General features: G+C 38.0%; 1 protein-coding gene across 1 annotated transcript in view; it reads left to right on the forward strand.

Annotated features, from left to right (window-relative positions):
* Positions 1-21,156, forward strand: part of CIB2 (calcium and integrin binding family member 2) — a 47,270-nt gene extending 26,114 nt beyond the window's left edge. Inside the window, exons 4-7 of the mRNA XM_086757422.1 lie at positions 4,890-5,001; positions 14,754-14,901; positions 15,000-15,195; positions 20,063-21,156. Coding sequence (XP_086613548.1) covers positions 4,912-5,001; positions 14,754-14,901; positions 15,000-15,195; positions 20,063-20,084 — 456 coding nt within the window. The 5' untranslated portion in view covers positions 4,890-4,911 and the 3' untranslated portion in view covers positions 20,085-21,156. The remainder of the gene's footprint in view (positions 1-4,889; positions 5,002-14,753; positions 14,902-14,999; positions 15,196-20,062) is intronic.
* The last annotated feature ends 6,223 nt before the right edge of the window (positions 21,157-27,379 follow it).

The raw sequence follows: 27,379 nt of genomic DNA on the forward strand, positions 1-27,379 counted from the left end.
TAAATAAAAGCATTACTGAAACTCATGTACAAGGGACTGTGTTTCACTGTGATTTGTGGCTTTGTCAGAATCCTGTAAGAGGCTGAGGCAGCTGTTACTTTTCTACCTGTTTTCTACAAAATGTGTTCATTTGAGAGGCTGGCAATCCAGTCGTTAGTTTGTCATAAAACAGTGCATAATGTCCCTGAAGAACTTTCCTGCATAAAGAACTTTCAGTGGGAAAAGGTCTTACTGGTTTTTTGGTGGTGGTGGTTTGGTTGGTTTTTTTGTTTATTTGGCTTTTTATTACAAAGGATAATGGAGCTTGTGCAGCGTACTGTATGTTGAGTTTGGAACCTAAGCTAGAGAAATCTTATGGCCTTTTTCATTGTGATATTAGTTAATCATGCCATGTAATAAGGCTATCACAAATAGAGTTTCAGGATCCTTGCAGATAAAAGCATGTGAAAGACTATTTTATTGCTGTAATTTAGTTTGCAGGAGTTGGATCACAGCCACTTCCTACAGACTCATTTGGATGCTTTAGTGTGAAATCCACTCAGGTAGAAAGCTCTTACACCTACAAGTCCTTGAGCAATTTGGTGAATTAATGGAAGAGTTAGTGAGAGGAGAACAGGATATCAGAGCTGCCCTCGAATCTGCTGCTAATTACATTTCTGTGTCCATCATCTGCCTTCCAGCTAATTGTAGCAGAATCCTGCTACAGCCCAAGGCAGTGTGCTGGAAGACTGTCCGGTTACTTGTGCCTGGCAACTCTTTCCTGCTCATCTTCAAAGATAAAAGACTTGACTTTAAATGGATGGACTGGGAACATATTGTCTTCTGTAAAAATAAATATTGTCTGCATTGTGGATGTTTCTGAGTAAAACACAGGTGTAGAAACTGCACGTATTAACATGTATAGGTAGGGACATATGTATGCTACAGTAGAGATGTTTGGCAGGGGCAGTTGTTTTCTTACTTTGGTTGTTTTTCTCCACCTCCTGTCCCTGGGTATGCATTTCCCTTTCTAATTCTAAAAATTGAGTTCTATCAGCGGATGTGTTGTTGGACTCAATGCTTCTGGCTGTAACTTCTTGCAGAAAGGAGAGAGGAATTAGTTTTGTTATAATCTGTGACAGCAAACTAAAGGAATATGTTTTTATTCTGTGTCGTTTGCCAGTATTTTTAGCTAAAACCTAATCCCTTAAGAGGGATGCTTTGAGTATTTTCTTAGAGATACTACTTCAATGTCTGAAATAGTAGGAAAAGCACAATAATAGAGAATGCATCAGTCTTGGGTTATTGTACTTACCAGGGTGCCTTCAGGTGGACACACTGTATTCTTTACAGGTAATGTAGGTGCCTAGTCCACGGTAAGGTAGGAGTGCCCTTCTTGGCCTTACACTAGAAGACACAAATTGGTAGGGCAAGAAAGGCAGTTCTAAGATCTAATACAAAACCTAACTGCTCTGTTAAGTGCCTTGCAGTTAACAACATGATAACTTCCAGTTGAAAAATCAGATTCTTCTTTCAGCTACTGGAGAATTTGGATTTATTTCAGTATAAACAGGTTGTGTTCATTTCTGTGGACAAGATTCTGTCAGCAAGAAATTATGGATTTACTTTGCACTGATATTGCATGTCATAAAGAGACTAAACCTTTGTCCTGAGAAAAGGAATGTCAGTCAGCAGCTAGTAGGAGCTGAGGCTGTGCCCCTCTCTGTGCTCTCTCTCCCTCTAAGTCTCCATCGTTGAATTAAGATTACTACTTCACAGCAAATGGCATCTGGGACACAGCATTGCAACCTGACATGTGCTTTGCAAAGGTATTTCTTGTGTTAGAATAATATTGCTTGAGCTGTAGTTATTGTTTTGAAATTCCTTACTGAATTTGGTGAGCATCATGAGAAGCTGTAGTATTTCTACGAAAATAGTATTGAGTGCCAGACCACTGTGAGTCACAGTGATGACAATGAAGTGCTTTTTTATGTACCCATACTAGACACTTTTTGTTTGTCATCTTATTTTCAGTCTCTCCTTAGCACTGTGTTATTCCCAGTACTAAAGTAACTTTAAATTCACACTGTTGTGGCTGTTTCATTTCTTACCATCAACCGATGTTTGTTTATTCTTGTTATATGATTGTGTTTCCATAACAGATATTTTCCCACAACATTTTTAGACTTCTGTCATATCTTTGTTCCCAGTAGAAATTGACCGAGCTTTTTTTTTACAAACAAGAGGTTTGTTCAGAGAAATTACATACTTTGCATTTTAGATTAATATAACAAGCTTAGTAAACTGTGAAACTCTGATCACTGTTCCAATCCCTTCTGTGTCTTCTGAAAGATATTATGGAGAACTCCTTTAAGATGCTCAACTCAATGCCTGTATTCATAGTCCTGTTGGAGAAGACAGAGCAAAGACAGAAAAGTCTAATACTAGAGAAAGCAGAGAAGAAAATCTTGGCAGTTTAAAATAAGCAGGCACTGGCGGCTAGTGTGTTTTGAAATGTTGCCTGCAACAATCAAGCCATTCCAGTGATGAATGCTTTATTTTCATTAAGACTAGAACCCCATTTCGGTATACTAGCTTTAAAAAAAAAAAAATCCTTATATGGATGTTTAATTTGAAAGGTTTGCTTTTCCTTTAAGTGCTTTTAAGCTGTTTTTTTCCCATTGTATTTAGGGGCATCTTTGTGGCTGCTGTTTCCAACAGAGAAATCAGTTGCTGGAGTGGGAAATGGCTATTGTATCTTGAATTACACAGTATTTATGAAATGCCAGGGTGAGCTGTGGTAAGCAGCTGCAGTATGCTTAGATCAGTGGTGTTTAATTTCCTGTATGGCACAACATATTGCTGCACAGTGTAAAGACCTTTGTTTCCCAAGATCCAGACAAAACATGTTTCTGTGTTCCATTTCTATGTTTTTTGTGACACATCATTATCATGACTAAAGAGGTGCTGAGAAAAGAGATGCCTGTGAATTATTTTCTCCTAGTTCTTGAAATTCATTACCCACATTAATCTGAAATAGCTCAGTTGCTTGTGGGGCTGCCTGAGGGGTTGCTGAAGCTAAAGCTGGAAACGTGAAGGGATTGGTGAAGGATTACTTTCTCTGTTACTGGTTTACTTATGTTCTGTTGTTGAAAACATTATAATCTCTGTTTGTAATTGTTAGTGTACCTAGTGAGCAGGCAGAATTTTTTTTTTTTGTTGTTAAAATGAAAATAAGTCACAAAGTAATAAATACGTCTTTTAAATATAGATAAGTAGTACATGTGGCCTAATGAGAGACAAGAATGCTTTGTGTTAGTACATAAGTCATGGCAAAATGACCACTTTCTGCCCTAAGCAATTTATGAATTAGGTGAAAAACAAAATTTTTGCATATGATAAAAATTACGTGTTATAGTACATGACATTTTCTAAGTTTTCTGTGAATAACAACTACCTAATCTTCCTTCCTGTTCTTTTTACACATGTGATATTTCAGAGAGGACTGACAGGTCATACGTTCATGCTAAATATTTTAATCTCTGGCTGATCTTTGAGCACTAGGATACATGTGTTTGCTTTCCAGACTTTGTGTGCTGTTATTTGATAGAGTCTTGGATTCTAGATACTTGTCTGCTAGAATGAGATATCTCTAGAATCCATAAAATCAGAAAATCAGTAGAATTAATCTCTCTAATACATGAATTGCTTCTAGACAGGTAATATTTTACTTACCAGGCAATGTATGTCTGTAGTTTGTTTGAGAGCTCAAAATTTGAGATCCGTTGGTGAGTCTGAATTGAAATTTACTTGAAATGTTTGTAATCCTAGTTTGAGTGAGCATCCCAGTGAGAGTAAATGTGCTAAGGTAGTTTTACAATTTGCATCCTGCTTCATTTGATGTTTTCTTTACACATGGCTGTTTTCTCTTGGTTTTTGGGCTATGCTTTTGAACTCACTCACAGGAATATTTGGAGACAGCAATTAAAGGGTGAGATTAACACTTGTTAAATGAATTCAATTAACAGGTGGAAGTAACATCGTAGAGACATTTGTGCAATCTTTGACCAAATTGTGCGTACGACTGAGACAGATTTTATAATTTACTGGTGTTAAACTCCTGAACCTTTAGAAATACTGATGTGTTTCATGGCCTTTGACTCTTCCTTTCCCAGCTCCCTTACCAAAACTATAACATAATACTGTTAGCACAATAAGCAAGCTTTAGAGAGTGAAACTAGGTTTATGAAAGTTTGGCTTGCATCTCTCAGGAAAAACACTTGTTTATTGCCTTTAAAATATACTGGTTTAGTATGGGTACTGGTAAGCTGAGACAAAAATGAAACAAAACCATGTGAAATGGAATTAAGTGGAAATTCATGTGTGTTGGTGTCAGCCGGTGCTAGAATTGTAAAACTAAATCTGCTATGTGAGTGAGGTACAGGTAGGAAAAGGGCTTTTTAAATTCAGAAGTAAGGTCTCCCAAGGATAGTGTTGTCTGTGACGTCATAGTTGCATATTGTTTGGCTTTCAAATTCTTTAAGCTGTTGAAGAACAACTTTTTCTTGCATAGTGCAGATCAACGAATGATCTGCACTGAGATGTGATCCCTGGGTTATATTCACAGTGTTTGTACATTGGTCCAGGCTACTTCCTCTGTGCATGTACCTTTATGGTGCTTAAATATTATATACAGGCTGCGTGAAACACCTCAAGTTACGCATGAGTGTTAGTAGCAGTTATGCATCAAAGCCCTCTTCTTTTCAAAAAGATGGGAATTTGGTGGGCTCAGACTTGTGCACTAATAATAATAATTAGAGCTGCAAGACAAATTTGTGTCTGATTACTGTATGAATGGAATTGGTAGTTTAAAATTGGTTATTGGCTTTTTTTTTTCTGCTTGTTTACAGGTTGCATGGCCGATACCACGAAATGGCACCAAACGTTGTGCCCATGGACTATACGAAGGATCCAGATGTTAAACTACCTATGCAGCTTATAATTAACATGCCTGAGCTAAAGGTATCACTTCTGACTGCTTACAAACTGTATCGTCTTAAGTTATGTAGCTCATCTGCCAGAGGTTTTGCCAAATGAGTTTGATATCCTGAAGCGATGTGGCATGCTGAGGTCTTCTCCTTCCTGTTACTGTTCAAGGGCAAAACCAGCCCCAGAAACTGGAAAATATTTAGGTGGATGTCTTTCTTGCAGAGATACTTAAGGTAGATGTTAAAGGAAATGAGTAGAAAACAAAATTCAGTTGAGCAATTTTCCACTTTATATCGATCCCTTAGAAGCCAGTGAGATTTTTATGTGAAGAGCTGGTTGGAAATCAGAAGTTCATATCTCGGTGTGTGGATAGGAATTTTGCTGGGTGTGCAGAACAAAGCAAAGATTTTCCCTACCTTTTTTTCTCAGCTGCAAGAGCACAGGAGTTTTCATTTTTCATGGAGTCATTACATGATAGGAAATGAGAGACAGTCCATGTAACTACAAATGAGAGAAGCAGTAGGCATAAAGCCATCAGCATTAAAAAAATGAGACAGTATTTGTTCATATTATTTTATCAGTTCAACAATTGAATATGGTTTTAACAGGACAAATACAGATTTTTAGCATTTATTTTTTAAACAGTTCATTGAATTATGTTGCCTCTGGTCTCATGGTCTATTTTTTTTTAATTTATGCAAATTAGTTGACATCTTTAAATTACTATCATGTAGAAACAACTATATGTTTACTGTGATAGTTGCATGAATATTATTAATCTTTTAAAACCAGTGCCGTAGAAAACATGTAAATGATGGCCATCCATTTCACTTTAATGATTTAGAAATTATTCCTTCATGTTGTAAGATATTGAATGTTTGGAAAACAAAGTACAAGCATAAGCAGTGCTTTAGAAATTCAGTTGGGGAGGAGGTTAAGTCAACATAAAGTGAAATAATTGGATTTCAAGTTGAAGTTCACGGAACTCCTTGTTCTTTTAGTACCACACTTCTTGCATGTTTGATTCTGGGACAATATCATTTATTGAACAAGAAGCACGTTTCACTCTAAAGAATGTTTGTTGAAAAGTGTTTGACCAGCATTTCACATAAATGGAAACATTAGACATTAAATGCATACGAGCAATTAATCCAATAGAAGACCTTTGAAAACTTTTCATCCTTCAGTTATGACTGTAATTTACCAGATACCTATGTACAGCTTAGAAATTTCTGTTTCTGAAGAAACTGAGAAATGATTTAGGATTCTTTTTCACACTAAGCATGGGATTCTTCAGCAAAATCCTAGTGTACTCTTTCTAATGCTTAGTTGAACATGTAATGAAGTAGATGAAGAAGATGTAACTTTACTTCCAAAATCACATATTAAAAAATAAAGAAATTATGAATGTTAAAATTTTATAAATAAGAAAATGCAAGGAAAACTTTAGACATCATTAGTTCTGTCATAAAAGCCATAAATGCCCCTGTCATCAACACAGCACATCTACATTGAGTTATTAAACATATTAATAGTTAAGGATTTTGGTAGGGCTGTTCTGCTAATGGTGTTCCTTAAGAATGTTGTGTAGTGTAGGAATAAAATTAGTATATACCTCACTATTGTTTAAGTAGTAAATTCTGTTTAAGTACACAATTGAAACCTGAGATATGCTATGAGTTGTTCCTAGAACTTACAAACTAGTTCTTTCATCATCTGGTTGAAAGCTGTTCAGCCTTTTAGCTCGCGAAGTTGCCTAACCCAAGCCTAATCAGAATCCAGCGCCAGGTTAGCTCCATATCAGCTGTGTCCGTGCTCCAAGTATGGGTCTTTGCCACAGGTATAAGTGTAATTCCCTGCTGACGCAGAAGTCACGGACACTGCACGCGATCAATGTGATCAAGCAAATGCCAATCTATTGTTGATACATCCCGGTTAATATAGCCCTTCTATTTCCCTATCATGCGCAAGCTCTTTACTAACTGGCTAACTATATCATGCACGCACTCTTAGCTAAAATATGATTTGTTAAGTCTCTTTGTTCACACGCACGGTCCTCTCCAGCTGCATCCTGCTTCACGTTCTGCTTTCAGTCACGTATACCAGCTGTTCCTCCTCTTTTCAAGGTTGCTTCATCACTTTCTCACAGGCAGCCTCCGCGATGTCCTTGAAGCCTGCTGCTCGCAAACGTAACAATTCCATTCGGTCTGGATTGTTCACTAAGTGTCCCTGATTCTCCAGATATCCAACAATTCCCTCCTCTGCAGCTTGCAAAGTTGACCTTCCTAGCTCACCTCAAATCAAATTAATGATGTTTAATAAAGCATGCAGGTACTATGGTTTAAAAAAAATTCTTATCATCTTTGCCCATTACATTACACAATGTGATGCAGGACCAGATAAGAAAGTAGTATAATTCAAGGGGTTTTTTAAATATAAACTTTTACTTTCAGCAGCATTCTAGAAAACATTTTTTTTCAACAATATTATGTGTTTATATGAATTTAAATGTCTATGAAGGAGCCTAAATTTTGTGCCTGTATACTTAATGATGAAAAAAAGCACAACTAGAAGTATTTGTGGAACTTTAAAATAGGGGGTATAAAGATCTTGCTGAAAAGTTCTTTTCAGTTCATTCCATTGCATAGAATATTATATGTTAACCATTCAGATATCTTACAAATATTTCACATAAGTTTTGTATAACATAAATGTTTGTATCGTTTTTTTTCTTATTATACAAATAAGGAAATTAGGCAACAGGCAAAATTAACAATACTTGCAAAAATGCTGTGTATTTTAGTTATCTCAAATTGAGAGCAATTTGGAGATAGCAACAAAGATTTCAAACTTGATAATCTAAAATTAGATTGAAGACATAATTAGGCATCGAAATCAATAGTCCATGAGAAGTTATAGCACAAGCAGACCTAATTAGGTGCTTAGGCTATATTCTGAAGTACGATGTTAAATTACTCAGTGGTGCTAAAAGTTGGGAATTGGAATGCTTGCTCTTCTCCCCCAGCATCAGAAGGACATAGACCTGTTGGAGAGGGTCCAGAGGAGGCCAGGAAGATGATCAGAGGGCTGGAGCACCTCTCCTGTGAGGACAGGCTGAGAGAGGTTGGGGCTGTTCAGCCTGGAGAAGAGGAGGCTCTGGGGAGACCTGATAGCGGACTTCCAGTACCTCAAGGGGGCTTGTAAGAAAGCTGGAGAGGGACTTTTGACAAGGGCATGTAGTGACTGGACGAGGGGTAATGGCTTTAAACTGGAAGAGGGCAGATTTAGATCAGATGTAAGGAAGAAATTCTTTACTGTGAGTATGGTGAGGCACTGAACAGGCTGCCCAGAGAAGCTGTGGATTCCTCATCCCTGGAAGTGCTCAAGGCCAGGCTGGACGGGGCTTTGAGCGACCTGGTTTGGTGGAAGGGGTCCCTGGCCATGGTAGGGAGACTGGAACTAGATGATCTTTAAGGTCCTTTCCAACCCAAACCATTCTATGATTCTATGATGACTGATAATTATGACAGTTCCCATATTATACTTTTTTTTTCCCTCTTAGAAGCAATACCTAGGTCTGTTGGCTTTATTCTTAATGCCCCAGTGAGATTTAGTTGAGATTATTTAATTAAAGGACTTGCTCTTAGCAGTTACCTGGAACCAGTCATTTGAAGCTTAGCAGCTAGTACAAAAGAAGATTCTTCATCTTGAAATGGGAATATTTGCCTGACTTAGTGAAGTGCTGTCATGTTGGATGGACAGCTGTATACAAAAATGCAAATTAATATTGTATGGAGTACAATACAACAGAAATTAATATTCATCTTACCTATGTGAATATTAAATAAACTAATCAGGTTTTTTAGTAGCTGGCAGGATGAAGTAGCTTCAAAAAGTCTAAATATCTTGAGGTATTCTGTTTTCAGCCATCTGCTAATCTTGCTTATACATAAATATTGAATTCTTATCTTTATGATAAAATGTATCATCCTTTAAGAATTTTTTATTAGTTCATCCATTACTGCAAGTAGTTTTATGTCTCTCTAACATGTCTGCAACTCATTCATGACTACAGCATCTTAGGTGCTTGTACTGGCATGTCTGGTATGGACAATCAGTATTCCTTAAGTTTTATGTTATTATCTCTAGGATCTTGACAGCACAATATGAAATTTTGTAGCTCAGTTATGTGACTTGGAAGAGTTTAGTTGCCAGATGGCTGATGGTTGCTTTGTGAAAAATCAAGGCTAAGTTCAGAAAAGAAAGCGAGAAATTAGAATCATACAGAATTTTTTTGGCTTCAGTGATACAGGACTGAACACTTAAGGAACAACGCAGAGTTCATCTAGGTAGTAATTCCAGCTCATACAGTAAGAAAAAAATATCTTTGACCTTTGCAACTTGACCACACTGCTAAATAAATCGTTATGGTGTTTTCTTTCTTCAGTAAATTTTCATCAAGGTGAAGACAAAGCCAACAGTTAAATCTTAAAATAGAAATAAATGAACTAAATGTCTATTGAATTTTAATAAAATTAGTGATAATTTCAATGCACCTGGCTTTTTTCATATACACATTACATTTCTAGTTACTGGCAACGTTGAGCTCAATACCACTGCAGATTCTGACAAATGGATAGAATCAATAATACACTTTTCTAAATTAGATTCTGCTACTATAAAGAAAGATCTTTACCTCAGGCATTAATGTTTTGAGCCAAGATTTTTGTGTTTCAAAGGAAAAAGAATGCTGATGGTCACTCACTTTAATTGGTAATGAATTATTCACTAACTCATGATTCTTAAAAGTTGAAAGTCAGGACAAGAAATAAATAAATAAAGAAGAGGCAGATACTTTAGGTTGATTAGGTCTACCATTACACTGAAGTGAACAGGGCTAGTTTACTCCATCTGTTTCATTGCAGTCTCTGTTCTCTAATTTTGACAATCCTGGTTACACAGACAGCAGTCTAATAAATTAACTTTAGGGCATATGGGCACCTGTGAGATTGCAGCAATTAATATTGCAAAGTTGTAGCAATAATGGGTTGAATGTCGCATGCTGAATGGGCTGTTCAGTATGAGAGCACATAAAAAGCGAAAGAGTTTATTTCAAACCAAAACTGATTTAATTCACATTATGCCTGTCGTTTCCACAGAGCTAGATGTGGGAATGTAACTTGATGACAGAGATCACGTATGATCTGTAGAAGTGGGTGGATGGCCATCTCCTTTGTGCCACATGCGTCCCTAATTGTCAGAATCTTCAAACTGGTGTGTGGCCTTTCTCTGGTTATTGCAGTGCAGAGCAAGCCTTCTGGCAGGAGTTGGTCATAAAAGGACTTCCTGGAGGGGAACCATTTTTGCTTCATTCACTTTACAGTCCATTGCTTTCCTTTTTTGGCTCACGCAGTACCTTCATTGATCCTCGCAGGCCTTGTCATTAGCTGCAGTGGCGAGTGAGGTAGTTCATAAATCCACACGCCACTGAAACAGAGAGACCAGCAGGCACAGGAATCAGTCAGGAGAGGGAACGGACACACAGGGAACAGCCAATCGATCACACCTTTCAGAACCAATGTTAGCACCCTATTTTTGGTAAGTTTAAACGTGAATGCATGTGAGTTGCTTCAAAATAAAATGAAAACACTTCCTACAATTTTAAGAGGATGGAATTTTAGAAGTAATTTCAATAGGTCCTCAGTTTTCTACATACTAGGCTGCTGAGAGAGCAGCTGTTCCCCAGCCCCCGCCTCTGCTCGGACCAATCTTCGCCTGCAGCTCATCCCAAGTTCCTTGTCTCTGCATCCTGTTAGCTGGTTTTAGTTATGATGGGATATTTTCCTCCTTTCAGACCACTCTTCTTGCTTCTTTGACGCCCCTTTTTAACTGTGTGTAGCAATCAACTGTGTGCCCTGTAAGTTCAGTAAGTGAGGTCCACTTTCTCTCCATTGAACTCCAAATCTGTACCTGCTTGATAGTCTTTACCAGTATTATCTACAGTCTCCTGCTAGTTAGTGAATCAGTTTTTGTTAAAATGTCATATATTAACATGATAAAGTATTATGTTTTGTAATATTTAAGCAATTCCATATGCAACCGAATCTTCGGTTGTTTGGCTGTGGTGACCATAGTGCAGCCTTCAGTAGAGAAGTAAGCTCATTGCTGAACTGTCTGACATTTCTGCTTTCTGACAGAATGACATGATCATTATTTTAAGATGTAAACATATGAGTTTGGTTGTATCTTAGCCTTGGTTTGTGGAGAATTTTCTTAATGATTACCCTGTAGGCACTGCAGAGAAGTTTGATGACATGAAAAAATAAAAATTATTTTGAGAAAGAAGAAAAGGGGAAAAAAAAAACCAACCCAAAGAAATGTGCTTTTATCTGCTGCAGGAACAGTTTGCTGTTGCATTTATTATGCTTTCTTTCCAAAGCACCAGCCTCTCCTGTGGAGGTCTGGTAATAAACAATTTAGCCATTTTTATATTAATGTTTGTCTGATAAGAGTTCATTTTGTACGTTTTTAGGAATAACTAGTGAAATTTGAGAAGCATTTGCTTCTCGGCAGTTCTGATCAAGTCCTGATTAAAGCATCCAAAGGGATTCTGGCTTTCAATAGTCTGCAAAGCAGACTACTTTGTGCATTTAAATATCTTCCCTAATGTCATGGGGACTTATGTCCAAATATAAAAGAGAAAATGATCATCATGTTTCTCTGGATATAAAACTGAGAAGTCTTTTGTAATGACTGCCTCTCTAGCTTAGTTATCTCAACCTATCTTGCATCTCTGCTTGCAACCTCCTATTTCCAAAATGCAGTCAGCTTGAGAACAGAGGATACAGTGCTTTAAATTAATTCGTCAAGCTGCAAAACAGATAGGACAAGAGGATAACACAGTGCTTTCCTGGAGCCTGTGACTTGCTAAGATTTAGCTGCAATCTCAGGAATAGACCCTGTAATATTTTCCTAGAAAATGAATGATTGTGTTTTATTGTATGGTGTTCTAGGTCTGTATGTTGGAATAGATGCCACATAACATTAAAAAATTTATAGAAACACAATTATCTGAGGAGAAAAAGTGATCATTAAAAAGAAGGATGGCACATTTAGGATTATCTCAAGACAGTACAGCAGCATCAATCTGCAAAACAGCAGTTTTAGCTGTAACAATTCTTTATTGTTTCTGTCTCCCCTCTCATTTTTATTGTGAGAGGACAGAAAAAGCTTTTCAACAAAAGACATGTAAGTTTCTAGTTTTAAAAGGATTCTTTTTTAAACAATTAGTGCTTAAGGGAAAACAATCTAGGAAGGAACAGTATCATCTTCCCCTTTACTCCCTTCCCCCATGGCTTTTCCTTTAAATATGATGGAACCCTAATCTGTGCTCTTTAGAGCAGAGGTAATGAAATTACAGAAAGGATGTGAAAAGTATCTGTGAAGGTAAGCTAATACTTTCCATTGTGTAAAGCACAGATATACTGCCTGAAGAGACATAATATGAGAAAGTTAAAGGAAAGAAATCAATATGAGGAAAGATTTTATTTTTAATTTCGTTTTTTGAGATCCATTTGGCAAAGAGTTATTAAGAAGTATGCGTAGGTCCAATTAATTCATTGTTAATTGATCTGTATTTTCAAGATCTCTGACATGCCAAATAGGTAATTCATCTTATGCAACTGCAATGTACTTAGTCAGAGAGATTGTGCCTAGCATTTCTCATGCAGAAAGTCCTGGGTTTGATATTCACTGCTGATAGGGATATTTGCATCTGTGCACACCCTGTTTGTTACCCAATGCTGCCTCTTAAGATGTCAGTTGATCATGACACTTAGTTCTGATGAGGTTTGTTCCAAAGAAAGCAATATAAATTTTAGAAATAAAAAAGATAATTTTTTCTAACATGTTTTCAAACCGACTCTGATATTGAACCTTTTCTAATATTAAACATTTAACAGACACACAAATTATTTTATATGCTTTTAAGGAAGAAGGTGGGCCTTTTTCATATGTTTCAGTTCAACTGAATCTTAGATTGGCTTACTTATGAATTGACTATTTGAAACAACAGAATCAATTGTTTTCCGCTGAGTGTCTGTATGTATATTCATCCCATAAACAGGTATATTTACAAGCACTCAAGTCAGAAACTTTAGCTTTAGCAGTACCCCCAGATGCACATCTGCTATACCTCCTTTAAACGTCGTGCACATGTGAGTGATCATTACATATCCTTTTACAATGACTTTCAGCCATCTGGCTAATTCTGGGGGGTGGTTTTTCATTCTGAGACTTGAAAGATGTGACCTTGCTGTTTTTGTTGAGCCTATTTTCTTTCTATTTTCAGGAATCCCTCTTCTCTATTTTATTTCTTTTTAATTTTTGTTTGAACTGGTTTTGCCTTCGTCTGAACAGTGAGCTCAGCCTTACACATTCAGCTCAGAGCGCAGTGAGCTCATTAACCTGCTACCCTTTGAAATCTGTAGGCATGCTCCCTATTGTGGAATTACTGCAGTAATCGAACCCTGCAGGAGAATTTGAATTTAGTATTGACTATCTTAATGGGCTTTCATTTGAGCCAGTGGCTTTGTGGTCCCTACTTCACCTGTCCATTAAAACAGCCTTATTCCTAGCCGTTGTCTCCGCCAGAAAGACTGGAGACATCTCGGCATTTAGTAGTGCTGAGATCTTTGGTCAAGGTTACTTTTTAAATTTTGAATCTTGATTGTTTCAGGAAATTACGCTTCCAGTGTCTCTTTCCCAGATCTCACCCATCCTCAGCAGATTGACACACACACTTATATGCTCTGTCATTAGATGGATATTTGCTTTTTGTCAGACTCCAGCTAATTTCTACCATGGAAGTAGTCCTAGAGCGCAAACGGCAAGACCCAAAGATGTCTCATTGGATAGCTGATGTATCCTGAGTGCTTTGCTACCATAGGTGCACAGTCACACCTCACATTCCTCTTAGAGAAATTAAGCTTTTGTATGTTATGCTTGTCTTTTAACAAGAATCCTTAAAACTTTTTCATTATTTGAGGCTATAACACAATGTATCTTAACTCTTATCTCTATGTGGGTGACAAATTTCACTATGCTTCCAAGTTGCCCCTGTGATTTCAGCTGAGCATCTTTATCCTCAGCTCTTGTTGTAAGCTGCTGCACATCATTTAACAGTTGCTGAATTTCACTTCAGAGGCAGCTGCGTATTAGTGGTAAGTAGCCCCATTCCTGTAAGGTACTTTATGTTCCTTTAAGGTGAAGGGTACTACATAAATAAAAAACATTAATCTTTGCACATAACTCTGCGTTGTACATGCTGTTTATATTTTTTAGGTCTCCACAGGTATGAGGAAAGTGTGTCCCCCTGTTCGTATGTGCTAGCTTTTTAATGTAGGAGCTGTAACCTTCCTCACCGTGTCAGTCTGACGCCCTGTCAGGAACCTGTTACATGGAAATTATCTTCACACTCCTAGTACCTTTACCCTAACATTTATAAAGCCTGTGTTCCACACAGGAGAAACAAGATGAACATGAGTTCAGAGAGAATGAATAACAGTGGAGCTGAGAAAATCTGTGTGAGAAGTGGTACTATGCAGCAGCATGTTCTGCTGACACTTTTCCTAAAGCATGCAAATGCTTTTTGGAAGGAAAAAAGTTGTCTTCAAGAGCCAACCATGGAATTAAATACTCATAATTATTAACAGGGAATCTGCAGGTTTTTTGATCTTCTAAATACTAAGAGAGATTATATATATATATATATCTGTTTTTCACAGGAGAATCCCTTCAAGGAAAGGATTGTGGAATCTTTCTCAGAAGACGGAGAGGGGAGCCTCAGCTTCAATGATTTTGTAGATATGTTCTCTGTGCTCAGTGAAATGGCTCCCAGAGAGCTTAAAGCAATCTATGCCTTTAAGATCTACGGTACTGTATGGGGATGGTGTTGTATGCCTTTTTTTTGTTTGAAGTAAATGAGCATAAGAGTTGTTGGTGATCTTTTCTTTGGTTCTTTTATTGTTTAGATTTTAACACAGATAACTTCATTTGTAAATCAGACTTGGAAAAAACCCTCAATAAGCTGACCCGAGAAGAGCTAACAGCAGAAGAAATCACTCTAGTTTGTGAGAAAGTGATAGAAGAAGCTGATATGGATGGTGATGGGAAACTGGGATTTGCAGATTTTGAAAACATGATTTCCAAAGCACCGGACTTTCTCAGGTGTAGTTTCAAGAAAAATATAGTTTCTTGCATATTTTCAGGTGTTTTTTAAGGATATCACTGTGTAATACAAGTTATTGCAGGCATAAGTGCTTTACCAGAGAGGATGACTTCTTACCTATAACTCAGTTTGTTTTTCTAGAGTATACTCCAGTTCTCTCCTAGCTTGAAGACTAAGAGCTCAGTAACTTCTAATTATGTCCTTTTTTTCCCCTGTTTGTTTGATTTCTTCAGGAAAACATTTTAATCTATTATAGGCTCAAATTCATATTGTTCTTAAGCCTATAGCAAGGATCCTTGCTGTGTAAATAGGAATGTGTGTAAATACTGTATACATGTTACAAATACACATGGAAACACACTGATCTTTTGTGCTGAGGTGAGAGCTAGAGGACATTACAGTGGTCCAGTTCATGCTGTTAGCAGAAGATCCACTATTAATCAGAGAGGGGTTTTTTTATAATTGATTTTTTTATTTTTTGTTCCTGAGTTTCTTCCTAATAATCTGTAGATAAAACCCAGCTATCTTAACACCTTTTTCTTAAGCTTTCCCCACTATCTTTTTCTTGTGCACTTTATATTTAAAGACACCTTTTGAAAAGGACAGTGACTTTTGAAAAGGACAATGAGTTTTTATTTTTACACATGAATAAAACATTCTACATAAACTTATAGTTAAGGCTGTTACTTAAGTAATACAAGGATAGGCCTTCTTTAAGAAATTACAGTAAACCAGCCAGCAGAATAAGATACTCCCAGACTGGGAGGAGTTCATATTTGACTCTTAAATCCACTGGCACAGTAGGCTGTCTCCTGGTTAATTGGCTAATACATCAGGAGTTTAATTTCCATTTTTGCTGCAGTTAAGGTGCGAAGACTGGTTCATCTATGTAGATTTTCTGATGTCTGGAAAGGTACAGAATTATTTTGCATCTTTTTGAGAAGTGGAACACTTAGAAACTCTTTACACGAATACCTATTTGCAGGAAATTGGCAGAAACTTAATCATCTTTCAGTCACGTATTGCTGAATTCTGCCAAAGGATTCAGAAGTTACTGGGGAGGATTAACAAAGCTCACAGTCAGACTAATTAAATAAACTGTATTTTCATAGGAAATAAGGCTAAACATCAGGGTAGAATTAAGATAGATCAGAATTTGGACTGATACTCTTAATGCTAATGGTGTTAAAGAACTTTTAAGTGTCCTGCAGAACCCAGAACAGTTTATTTCTTTCATAAATTAAATTTCTGAGGGAAGACATTATAACAAAATGATTCTACAATAAAGCATGAGGACATGATTCCTGTGAACCCTGAGAAGCATCAGTATCTCCAGAGGACATGCTACAAAGTTAATGCAAATGTCTTTTATACATGGGAAACATGTCAGGCATTGCTTGACTAATCAAGTGTATCAACAGAAACTCTTTGAGAACAAGATACATATCATTATTATGGTGAGACTCAGCTGAGTAGGTATTCTAATACTTTGTTTATATATATTTCCAGCTAAGAAAATGTTTTCTTTGTACTGTTATCCATATAGAACCTGCTGGGGTCAAGTAGAGTTTCCTTTAATCAGTCAAAAGGCTGTACTGTACATACAAATCTGGTAGAGAAGAGAGATCAAATGTGAAGAATTGAAGCAGATCTGAAGACTCAGCAGAAGCTGTAGTTTCAGAAGTTTCCTGTGCCATGGCTGACTTTGCTGCTGTGTTGTAGAGGCTCACAGACTGCTGACTGAGAATTCCAAGCTCAGGATGCTGTGCAGTCCAGCCATTTCCTGAGAAAGTAGCAGAGAGGAATATTCACCGCTGTAGCCATTGCAATGACTGTTGTAATTATTTTCAACAATCCTATATGCCAGTGGTAAAAAGATATGAAAACATTTTTTCATCTAAATAAAATTGTCCCTTCTGAAATCTTCGGCAAATGTGTGGAAGAAATACCAACCCATCAATCTCCAGAGACAGTCATAATTTCATGTGGTTTTGCATGTCTCCACTTTTTGTGCCCAATTGAATGCATTCCAGACTTTAAATTCAAGGAAGGCTAAGTGCCTATTGATTTATACTTTCAACTGCTCAGCAGCTGTTAAAATTGAACACCTAGAAACCAAAGCAATAGCCACTTTGGAAAACGATTGCCAGTGAGCAATTGGAGATGTTGAGTAACTGTAGTTTTCAGAGACTTTGCTGTGAAGCTGTGGGCAATCAACATTTCTGAATATCTGATCCTAGAATAACATACTGGCAAGTAGTATGTGATCCTTTCGAAAATGTTTACTAACTTACCAGACCCCAGATGATTTTTCTTTGTAGTAAGGACTTCTTATTCTGTTCTTTGCCTTTTCTGCCCACCAAAAGCCACTTTTTCACATGATAAGAGTAGGAAGCTTAGAATGCAAGGCAGTTAGGTTTTATCCCTGGCTCTACCACTGCCTGAGCAGGTGATGTCTGGTAAGCTGTGGATCATGCATGTCACATGAGACCAGTGCTTACCTGACTTGTAACAAACATTGAGGACTTTTACAATATGAACTATTCAACTGTAAAATCTCATCAACCTTAAAATGGGATATAAAAGTACTGAGGAGGATTACCTTCTTTGCCGTGTTTGTGGAAAACCTTCAAAAGCCGGATTCCTATAACAGTGTACATTCTGGTTTTGAAGCACTTTTTTTCACACAACTCAATATGTTGGGGTTTTTTAAGCTATCATACTATTATGCATACTTAATATGTACAGCAGGCATTAATTTTGGAACCACGCTTCAGGCTTTGACCTGGTATGAGCTAAAGTTCATCCACTGTACATTGACTAATTTTCCTTATCTCATCACTCATTTCTTAAACCTTTACTTAATGATCCTGTGTAGGTTTAATCTCCTACAGTCAGCCTTTGCAAGCTCTGTACTGCTGTCAAGCGAATGAAGATGCAGTAAAGTCTATTGCTTGATTTGCACTGCTGCGGTTGAGGAATTTTTTTAAGACTAGAAGAAAACACTGGTAATTGTTGGCCAGAGAAGAAGAACATACATGCATTTTTGGCTGTTATCCCAGAAGCTTGAGTAAGCTGTAAATGATAATGACAGTTGCTAGCTCAGAAAATTTTATCTCAGTAGGTTTATTTCACTGAAAATTGCTGTCATTAAGAATCTGCTTGTAGTTCAGTGGAAGTACTAGCAGTTTGAACTGGCACTAGCTAAGTGTTCTGTTCTACAAGACTGGTTACGTTTTCTACAGGAAATTGTTTTATAAATCATCCTGGAAGTTTAAGCTTATTTGAATGCCTGAGGGTGAAACATAGTATAAAAATTTGAAATGGAGTTTGGGAAGAGTATGGCATTAGTAACACCTGGGAGCTGCCAGGACTAGACAGAGAAACAACAGATTAAACAAAAAGATGTCATTGGAAATGCAGTATTTCTGAAACCTTTGTGTGCCTTTACCCATATAACAGTAAATGTCCTGACTGCAGTCCTACCTAAAGCTGAAATAACATAAGCTCTCTTGTAAGAAATGTGCATCTCATAAGACCTGTCGCAACATGTAGATGATCTAGTTCTTAAGGACTGAAATTAGAGCTAGTCACAAATTGGCAAGAGATGCGTAGCAAGAAAACAGTGGAAGGGAATAATTTTTCACAGAATATTTCAGCTGCTTCTTAGTAAAAAGCTGGATCTTCAAAGGCTGAAATGATACTGAGAGAAAAATAAAAAAATCCAATAAATAGATTTCCACTAAAGTGGATTTGGATGGATTTTTTTAAGGAGTCATGCCTAAAATGTTTTTGCATACAATGCTGTGGATTTTTCAATTCCTATATATTGCCTATGTGAGACTGAAATTTTCAAGAGTTTGGATTAATATGAGGCTCAAGTTATAAACAAGATGTTTATAATTTTTTTTTTCCTAAAACCTTTGTGCCAGTAAACTCTTTGCATCACTCTGTGCTTTCCTTCACAATACGTAGGCTGGTATGCCAGACTGCTGTACATCATATCTTTCAGTGTCACCCAGACTGAATAAATTCCTCGATACGACGTTCCTAGGGAGCACTGTGAACATAAAATATTACCTCCTCCAAATACATACTACAGAGCTTCCTTCAGTGAATTCCTGATTCAAATCAAATAGCTGTGATTAAGTTAGAGCATTCTTTTTGTAAAACAAAATCCAGAAACTGTCCACCCAGAACTCTTCAGCCTCTCAAATACTCCAAACCTTTGAAGTTTTATTTTTCTGTAGGCATCAAAATTACAATATTGATGTACAAAAATACATAATAATCCCTTCTGATTTCAGTCAAGAAGGAAAGAAACATATGGTTTATACTATTGTGACATTGAACAGAGATTAGTACTTAGGGAAAGTGAGCTTTCAGCATGCCCTCTTTAAATTGTCCTTTACTGTCCTGATAAGATGCTTGTGAGTTTTTCTGAAAACTGATGGCAGTAGTAAGGCTTGTTGCTTGCTTGTATTGTAGTGCAAATAGAAAGAAGATAGCAATCAAGATCTCCTGGTCCTAGCAAGAGAAACAACAAATTTATCTACCTAATTTGACTTGTGTAGTAACCCAAATGCTGTGCCATAGCAAAAGTGCAGTTGGGAAACATTTAGCTCTGCTGTATATCCAATAAATAAGTCAACTTTATACTTGATTTGATCCAGTGCTGAGCTTGGCCCCCTGAACTAACATCTTCAGAAGATGGAAACTTCTCCCAGAATGTTTAAATCTTCTTCAGAGTGTCAGAGAAGAGATTCAGATTCATTACACAGCACCTTCCTTTTTGTACTGTAAGGAAAGTGTTGACCATAATGAAAAAAGTGCTTATATCTCTTCATCTTTTTCTTTCCTTTGCAGTACTTTCCACATAAGAATCTGAAGATGTTTCTGTGAGCCACTGTTACCAGAAATGACTTGCCAGTCCAGCCTTCCTGAATCTCAGGCACTTTGGGGGCTTTTGTCCTCTAATTATGACTTCTTAGAACTCAGCAGAAAGTACTGAAATAATTCTTGTCCACAAAGAGACAGAAGCGTCATGTGATCTACAGGATATTTGGAACAGTCACATTTTTATCTTCACTGCTGGCCAAGCACTCTGGCAAAGATGGTTGGTTGTTGGGCTGTGGTTTTTCTTTTTTTTTTTCTTTTCCTTTTTTAAACAGGCAGAATCAGAATATTGTTAAAGGTATTTCCACATAGTTTTTATATTTATGAATATTTAATACTGCTCTTAAAAGTGCAAAAAAAAAAAAAAAAAGATTGACAGAAAGATTAGCTTTGGTGACTTTTCCAAGAGTATTTGAAAGGAAGCATGGGCCTTAAATAATGAGATGCCTCTATCACTGTGTTGTACAGCTGGGGATCTTGCATGGAAATTATCTTAGATGAAAGAACTGCAGTCAAGATCAAGCTCCCAGTGTTGAAGACAACCACATCCCAGGTTTGCCTTTCAGTCAATGAAATGGCAGTTGCTGGGTTTGGTGCTTACCTTCAACCAGTATTTTCTGGATTGTCATGTCCTTATGAAACTTGAAATACTTGCCTTTTGTATATGATAACTGCATACATGATTAATTTCTTCCCAAGATAAATGTTAAAACCATGTCCTTTTTCTCGAAGGGAGTCTTGCATTTTACTCATTCTATGAGGTGATAATGTTGAATGGAAGAATATGATCATCTGTAACTCATTAAGAAGTTAAAGAAGCACAGAAGTACTACTAAGGACATGAAAAGACATTTTCTTTCTGAACCAGCTATGCAATCTTTCCCATAAAATGCATGAATGCAGCTCTGTATTTCTCTTCACTCTCCAGCTGGAAATCAGCTAGATTTTTTTTTTTTTAAATTCCAGTATTGTTTAGGTACTGGGGCCTGAAGACAATCATATGTGTATTACTGTTCTAACAGTCAATAGAAGGGCTCTGTCACTTACATGGCTTCTGTATCAAAGTCACCACAATTAAAACTTTTGACTCATTTTGGTGTGCCTTGAGAATTTTTGGGCCAAATACATACTAATTTCCTTTCTGGTCATTATTCCAATTACTGTAAAGTTAAATCTTTCAAAAGGTGAAATGTGTTATTCTTATTGAAAAAGTACAGAAATTAATCTTTTTACCGTTTCTGTAGGGATGATGCTTATCTATCTCAGAACCTCTCATGCATGGTGAGCTTGCAGTGTAGCTTGCTGTTCAAATTTGCACAGTACGCATAAAAAATAAGTATTTAGCAGTATGGTTGTACATTAAAAGTGCTGATGGAAATTCTGGATACTCAAAGTATACAGGACAGACTTGCCTAAGAGAGCATAGCGAAAATGAAACTTGCAGGTTAGTAATAACATTTATTTTTAAAATATTTTTAGAGTGATCTTACTTGGTGATGTTTATAGCATTTTAATGCTTTCTTCTACTGGTTTCTGTTTAGATAAAGGAGTCAGAGCCTGAATTCCCTTTGATTTATTTACCCAAGTAAAAATTAACATAAATCAATCCTGATCCTCTGTTCTGATTGAGTAAGAAGATATTCAAGGCTCAGTCTTTTTCATTTTGAGTAGATTAAGTTAGATGTATTGGTTGATTCAAGCAATTTGCAAGACATTGGCATTAAGAGAGATTATGTTAAATTTGCTTCCTATTCATTGAAATGTCAGCCTGATAGTTTTCTGTTTCTCTCAAGACACACGCTTAATCTAGAAATACTCGTGGGACATGTTTTTCTGTCGTGATTAGTAAGTATTGTAAAATACCAGCTGGCAAGATTCAGACAAAAAGGATCTGGTGCTGATGACATAAGTAAGTGCCCTTTGGCATCACTGTTCTTTTTCTATGTTTTAAAATTTCTAATAGCTAGAATTTTTTCTTTCCTGACACTGTATCTCATTTCACGATTAGATCATCCTCCCCACTTAAAGGAAGACCTCAGTTGCCTTGGAATGTGCTCAGTCTGATGTTTCCCTGATCTAAATGTCACAAAGCAGTTGAAGAGACACTTGGGCTTGCAGTCATAGAATCATAGAATGGTTAGAGTTGGAAGGGACCTTCAAAGGTCATCTAGTCCAACCCCCCTGCAAGGAGCAGGGACATCCCTGATTAGGTCAGGTTGCTCAGAGCCTCATCCAGCCTGGCCTTGAACGTTTCCAGAGATGGGGCCTCCACCACCTTTCTGGGCAACCTGTTCCAGTGTTCTATAACTCGCATCGTAAAAATTTTTTTTCCTAATTTCTAATCTAAATCTACCCCCCTCTATTTTAAAACCATTACCTCTCGTCCTATCGCAACAGGCCCTACTAAACAGCCTCTCCCCATCTTTCTTGTAGGCCCCCTTGAGGTACTGGAAGACCGCTATCAGGTCTCCCCGGAGCCTCCTCTTCTCCAGGCTGAACAGCCCCAACTCTCTCAGCCTGTCCTCATAAGAGAGGTGCTCCAGCCCTTTTGTCATCTTCGTGGCCCTCCTCTGGACCTTCTCCAACTGGTCCATGTCCTTCTTGTGTTGGGGGCTCCAGAACTGGACACAGTACTCCAGATGGGGTCTCACCAGGGCAGAGTAGAGGGGGAGAATCACCTCCCTCGACCTGCTGGCCACGCTCCTCTTGATGCAGCCGAGGATGCGGTTGGCCTTCTGGGCCGCAAGGGCGCATTGCCTGCTCATGTTAAGCTTCTCATCCACCAGCACTCCCAAGTCCTTCTCCTCAGGGCTGCTCTCAATCCATTCCCCGCCCAGCCTGTATTTGTGCCTGGGATTGCCATGACCCAGGTGCAGGACGTTGCACTTGGCCTGGTTGAACTTCATGAGGTTGGCAGGGGCCCACCTCTCCAGCCTGTCCAGGTCCCTCTGGATGGCATCCCTCCCTTCCAGCGTGTTGACAGCACCACACAACTTGGTGTCGTCAGCGAACTTGCTGAGGGTGCGCTCTATCCCACTGTCCATATCGCCGACAAAGATGTTGAACAGGGCCGGGCCCAGCACAGACCCCTGAGGGACGCCACTCGTGACCGGTCTCCACCTGGACATCGAGCCGTTGACCACCACTCTCTGAGTGCGGCCATCCAGCCAACTCCTTATCCACCGAGTGGTCCGTCCATCAAACCCATGTCTCTCTAGTTTAGAGAGAAGGATGTCGTGCCAGACAGTGTCAAAAGCTTTGCACAAGTCCAGGTAGATGATGTCAGTTGCTCGTCCCTTGTCCACCGATGCCGTCACCCCATCATAGAAGGCCACCAAATTGGTCAGGCACGATCTGCCCTTGGTGAAGCCATGTTGGCTGTCACCAACCACCTCCTTGCTCTCCATGTGCCTTAGCATGGTTTCCAGGAGAATCTGCTCCATGACCTTGCCAGGCACAGAGGTGAGGCTGACCGGCCTGTAGTTACCCGGGTCTTCCTTGTTCCCCTTTTTAAAAATTGGGGTTATGTTCCCTCTCTTCCAGTCATCGGGGACCTCACCAGACCGCCACGACTTCTCAAATACGATAGCCAGTGGCTTGGCAACTTCATCCGCCAGTTCCCTCAGGGCCCGCGGATGGATCTCATCAGGACCCATGGACTTGTGCACCTTTAGGTTCCTCAGATGATCCCGAACCTGCTCTTCGAGTACAATGGGCAGTTCTTCATTCTCACAGTCCCTGCTTGCACCTTCTACAGCTTGGGCGGTGGGACAGGAACTCTTGTCGGTGAAGACTGAGGGAAAAAAGTCATTGAGAACCTCAGCCTTCTCCGTGTCCTGGGTAACCAGGACACCAGTTCCCTTCTGGAGGGGGCCTACATTTACCCAGTCAGATGTTTAACTCTGGAGTCATCCATGGGAGCTGATAACGAAGAAATCAGGAGCACCCTGCTAAAGAGTACTCCTGTCCACAGCTACAGGCGAATTCTTGCAGAATACTGCAGATAAAAATGTGTGCAGTTATCCTAACTCCCTTTATTTCTTTGACTTATGTTCATCTCCTGTAACAAAAACCCAAGCAACATAGTATGTTCCTGGAGTCTGAGAGAGATATGTACCCTAAATGCTTCTGGAGCACAATATACCACCTGATGGCAAAGCTAAAGAAGCTTTGTATTTGCAGTTTCTTAGTTGTCTGTACCTGGATGTCTTAACACTGAAACTTCTGTTATAGCAAGAGTGTTGAGTGAATAGGAGTGTATTGCAAATTTAAATAATTATGAGGTAAAAAAAACCCGCTGTATTTTTGCAATAGCATTATTAGCAGAATCTTACAAATTCACTAGCAAGTGTTTCTTCAACCTGCCTTACTTATTCAAAAGGAACTGTCAGGCAATTTTGAAAGAAGCTGAAACAGTAAAAGATATTTAGATTTAAAACAATTTTGGATTTGGCCTTAAAAGCAAGAGGACATATATTTCGTATTGCAAAAAAAAAAAAAGGTATTAAATATGAATGGACATTTCTAGATTTGCCTTCAAAAATGGACAAAGGAAAAGGAAAACTATTACCTAAAGCCTCTATTGAAATAGCTAAATCTGTGTGTTACCACTAGTTTATATACACTCAAAGCATCTTAGGGACAAAAAGGAGCTAGTGGAAGTGAATAAAACAGTGTCAAAAAGCAAGTAATAACCAAGTTATTTATCAACAGACTTCAGTTTATCATTGTTTTAAGGGAATATCATAAGCTGAGATTTATAGTAACAGCCTCCAGGCCAAAATCTGGTCTTCATTATTTCCATACTAATCTTCAGTAACTGCTGACTTCAGTGGAATGAACTTACACGTCTGTAATTGGATCTGTGTTGAGGAAAGCAGTTGGCTTTTTTTTGCTGCAGTTCTTTGTGCTCTCTCATGCCCTTTTAATGTAATCTTAGAATGCGGAATGTTCTTTTCTTAGTCGATAACCACATGCTCCTGAGTCAACAGACTCAGTGTTGGAATCTCTTGGAATTTCTCGCAATCGCGTAGAAACAGTCTCCTTTCTTCGCCCCACCACCGCAGGGCTGTTTTTTGCCTCCTTGTACATGTTAGAGGCACTTCTGAGGCAGCATCACAAGGTGGCACCATAACATCATGTAGGTCATGACTTCATTTAACTATTTACATTTCCCTCAAATACAGGATACTACATAAACTAGATGATGCCACAAAGAAAAAAGATGAAAACTGTAGCTAATTACTGTAATTTTAAAACTGTAGAGAAATACACAGAAAGTTTCATATTTTATTCATTTTTTTAATTTATGAAGTTAAATCTTACAAGGGGCAAAACTAATATTTTTGAAACAGGTACATGAACACTTAATGGTTTTATAGAATAATTTGTGTATGTGAGAATTTTTTTCTTGATACACACACTAGTTGGATTATGACCCAGTGTAATGACAATACTCCTTTACAGTATTTTCAACTCTGTCTCAAATGCAGATATTGTAATTTTCCATACAGTTATTCATTTCCTTTTGTTTGGTGTTGATCTCTAATATCTGATATTGGTCAGAATAATGGGTTAATTTTTCATTCTGTCTGTGCAGCTTTGCTGTCTTTTAGGATCATTGGATATTCTTTCCATTTTTTTTCTGTTATGAAACAGGACCAGCTCATGGATTTTGTTTGTAAAAAAACCATTATTTCATATCATCTGTCATATGTTCTCTGGACATATGGTGGCCACACATATTGCAGGCAGTAGCAAACCATTGATTTATAGAAAGCTTTCTGTATTTTCTGTCTTATGCTGTGCAAGTTATGCTAGCTTGTTTACTTGAGAACCGTGAGGAACACTAAGTTGAAGTCTTTATAGGTGGTCTGCGGTATTTCTATCTTTCTGTTGGTATGAGAAAACACAATGGATTCCTTCAGCTTCTGTTATTTTAGATGTGCATTGTCTGGTGCATTGAAGCTTCTCTCCCATAATGTTTTCTGTTAACAAGTTTTATATTTGATTGCTGTGAAACATCTCTGTCTCAGATGACCCATTTATTTCATTTTCAATGGGACTTAGGCATATGTCTGATGTTCAGCATGTGGCAAATGGACTTTTCTGAGTAGAAGTGTTTTTTTGAATTAAGGTGAAGCTAAGGTAAGGCACCATATGACATGATCTCTCTACTTTCAGAGATGGAATCTGTTTCAGTGTTTGTTGTTTTTATGAAAACAGCATCTAAATAAAAACGTTTTTTAATTAAAATCCCTGAAAATTGAAATGTACATTAAGAATTAAACAAATAGCGATTTTGTTGCAGAAGCTATAAAAACTCATATTGTAAAGACCTGAATAGGTTCAGACTGTATTCTGAAATAACAGAATAGAAAGTAAGCTAGAGACAGAGTTTTTCATAACAATACATTTGTGGAATGGGAAATAATACACTTGTCAGCTCAGGATCCATAATAAATCAATTTGGGCTGAAATAACAGCACGTTTACAAAGAGCTTATAATGCTACTGCCCAGTACACCTCAGCTGGGGCAGACAGTGGAATGAAATTTGATGAGGAAGACATTAAAGATAATAAAATTATAATTGTTTGTGTCCTTAGAAAAGATGTGTGTCTGAGACAGAAGTGAAGGACACGGAGAACAGGTGTTCTGCTTTTTTCTCTATATAATTTTGCAGTTATGAGTGTCTTGCAGAGATGTTAATGACACTGAGTGGCTATCAGATTGTCTTTGGTGGGCAAAAGGAAGAGACTGTTTGGTTGAATTAAAAGAGCATCAGCACTACAGCTGAAAGTGCCTTTATTTAACTGGAAGTTCTGGCATTCTTGTCTGTAAAGACCTTCTACAATCTGAACTCCAAATTGAATTCCTGTCCTGGTTCTGGCCAGGATAGAGTTAATATTTACCTGAGCTGGGTGGAGAACTGAAGCTGGTAGCCCCTATGGCTGGGATAGTTAACTAATTAGCTAACAGCTGGGGTTAATTTACCCAAATTAGCCAAAGGGCTATTCCATCCCATCTGACATCATGCTCAGTATATAAGTGAGGAGGGTGCTGAAGGGAGGCTCTCCTAGTTGGAAGAGACTGGATGTGGAGATCTGTTGTGAGCTATTGTACTGTATTTGTGTTCCATCACTCTCTTGTTTTCTTCTGTCATTACTGTTAAATTTACTTTTTGTTCAATCTCAACCCGCGTGTTTGGTTTTTTTTTTCCTGGTTTTCTTTTGTTTGTCAAATCTCCTCCTATTCTCTCGGAGAGTGGGGGGAGTGAGAGAGAGACT

Source organism: Chlamydotis macqueenii, chromosome 12, assembly GCF_036417535.1.
Source record: "Chlamydotis macqueenii isolate bChlMac1 chromosome 12, bChlMac1.mat, whole genome shotgun sequence".
NCBI classification, from domain to species: Eukaryota; Metazoa; Chordata; class Aves; order Otidiformes; family Otididae; genus Chlamydotis; species Chlamydotis macqueenii.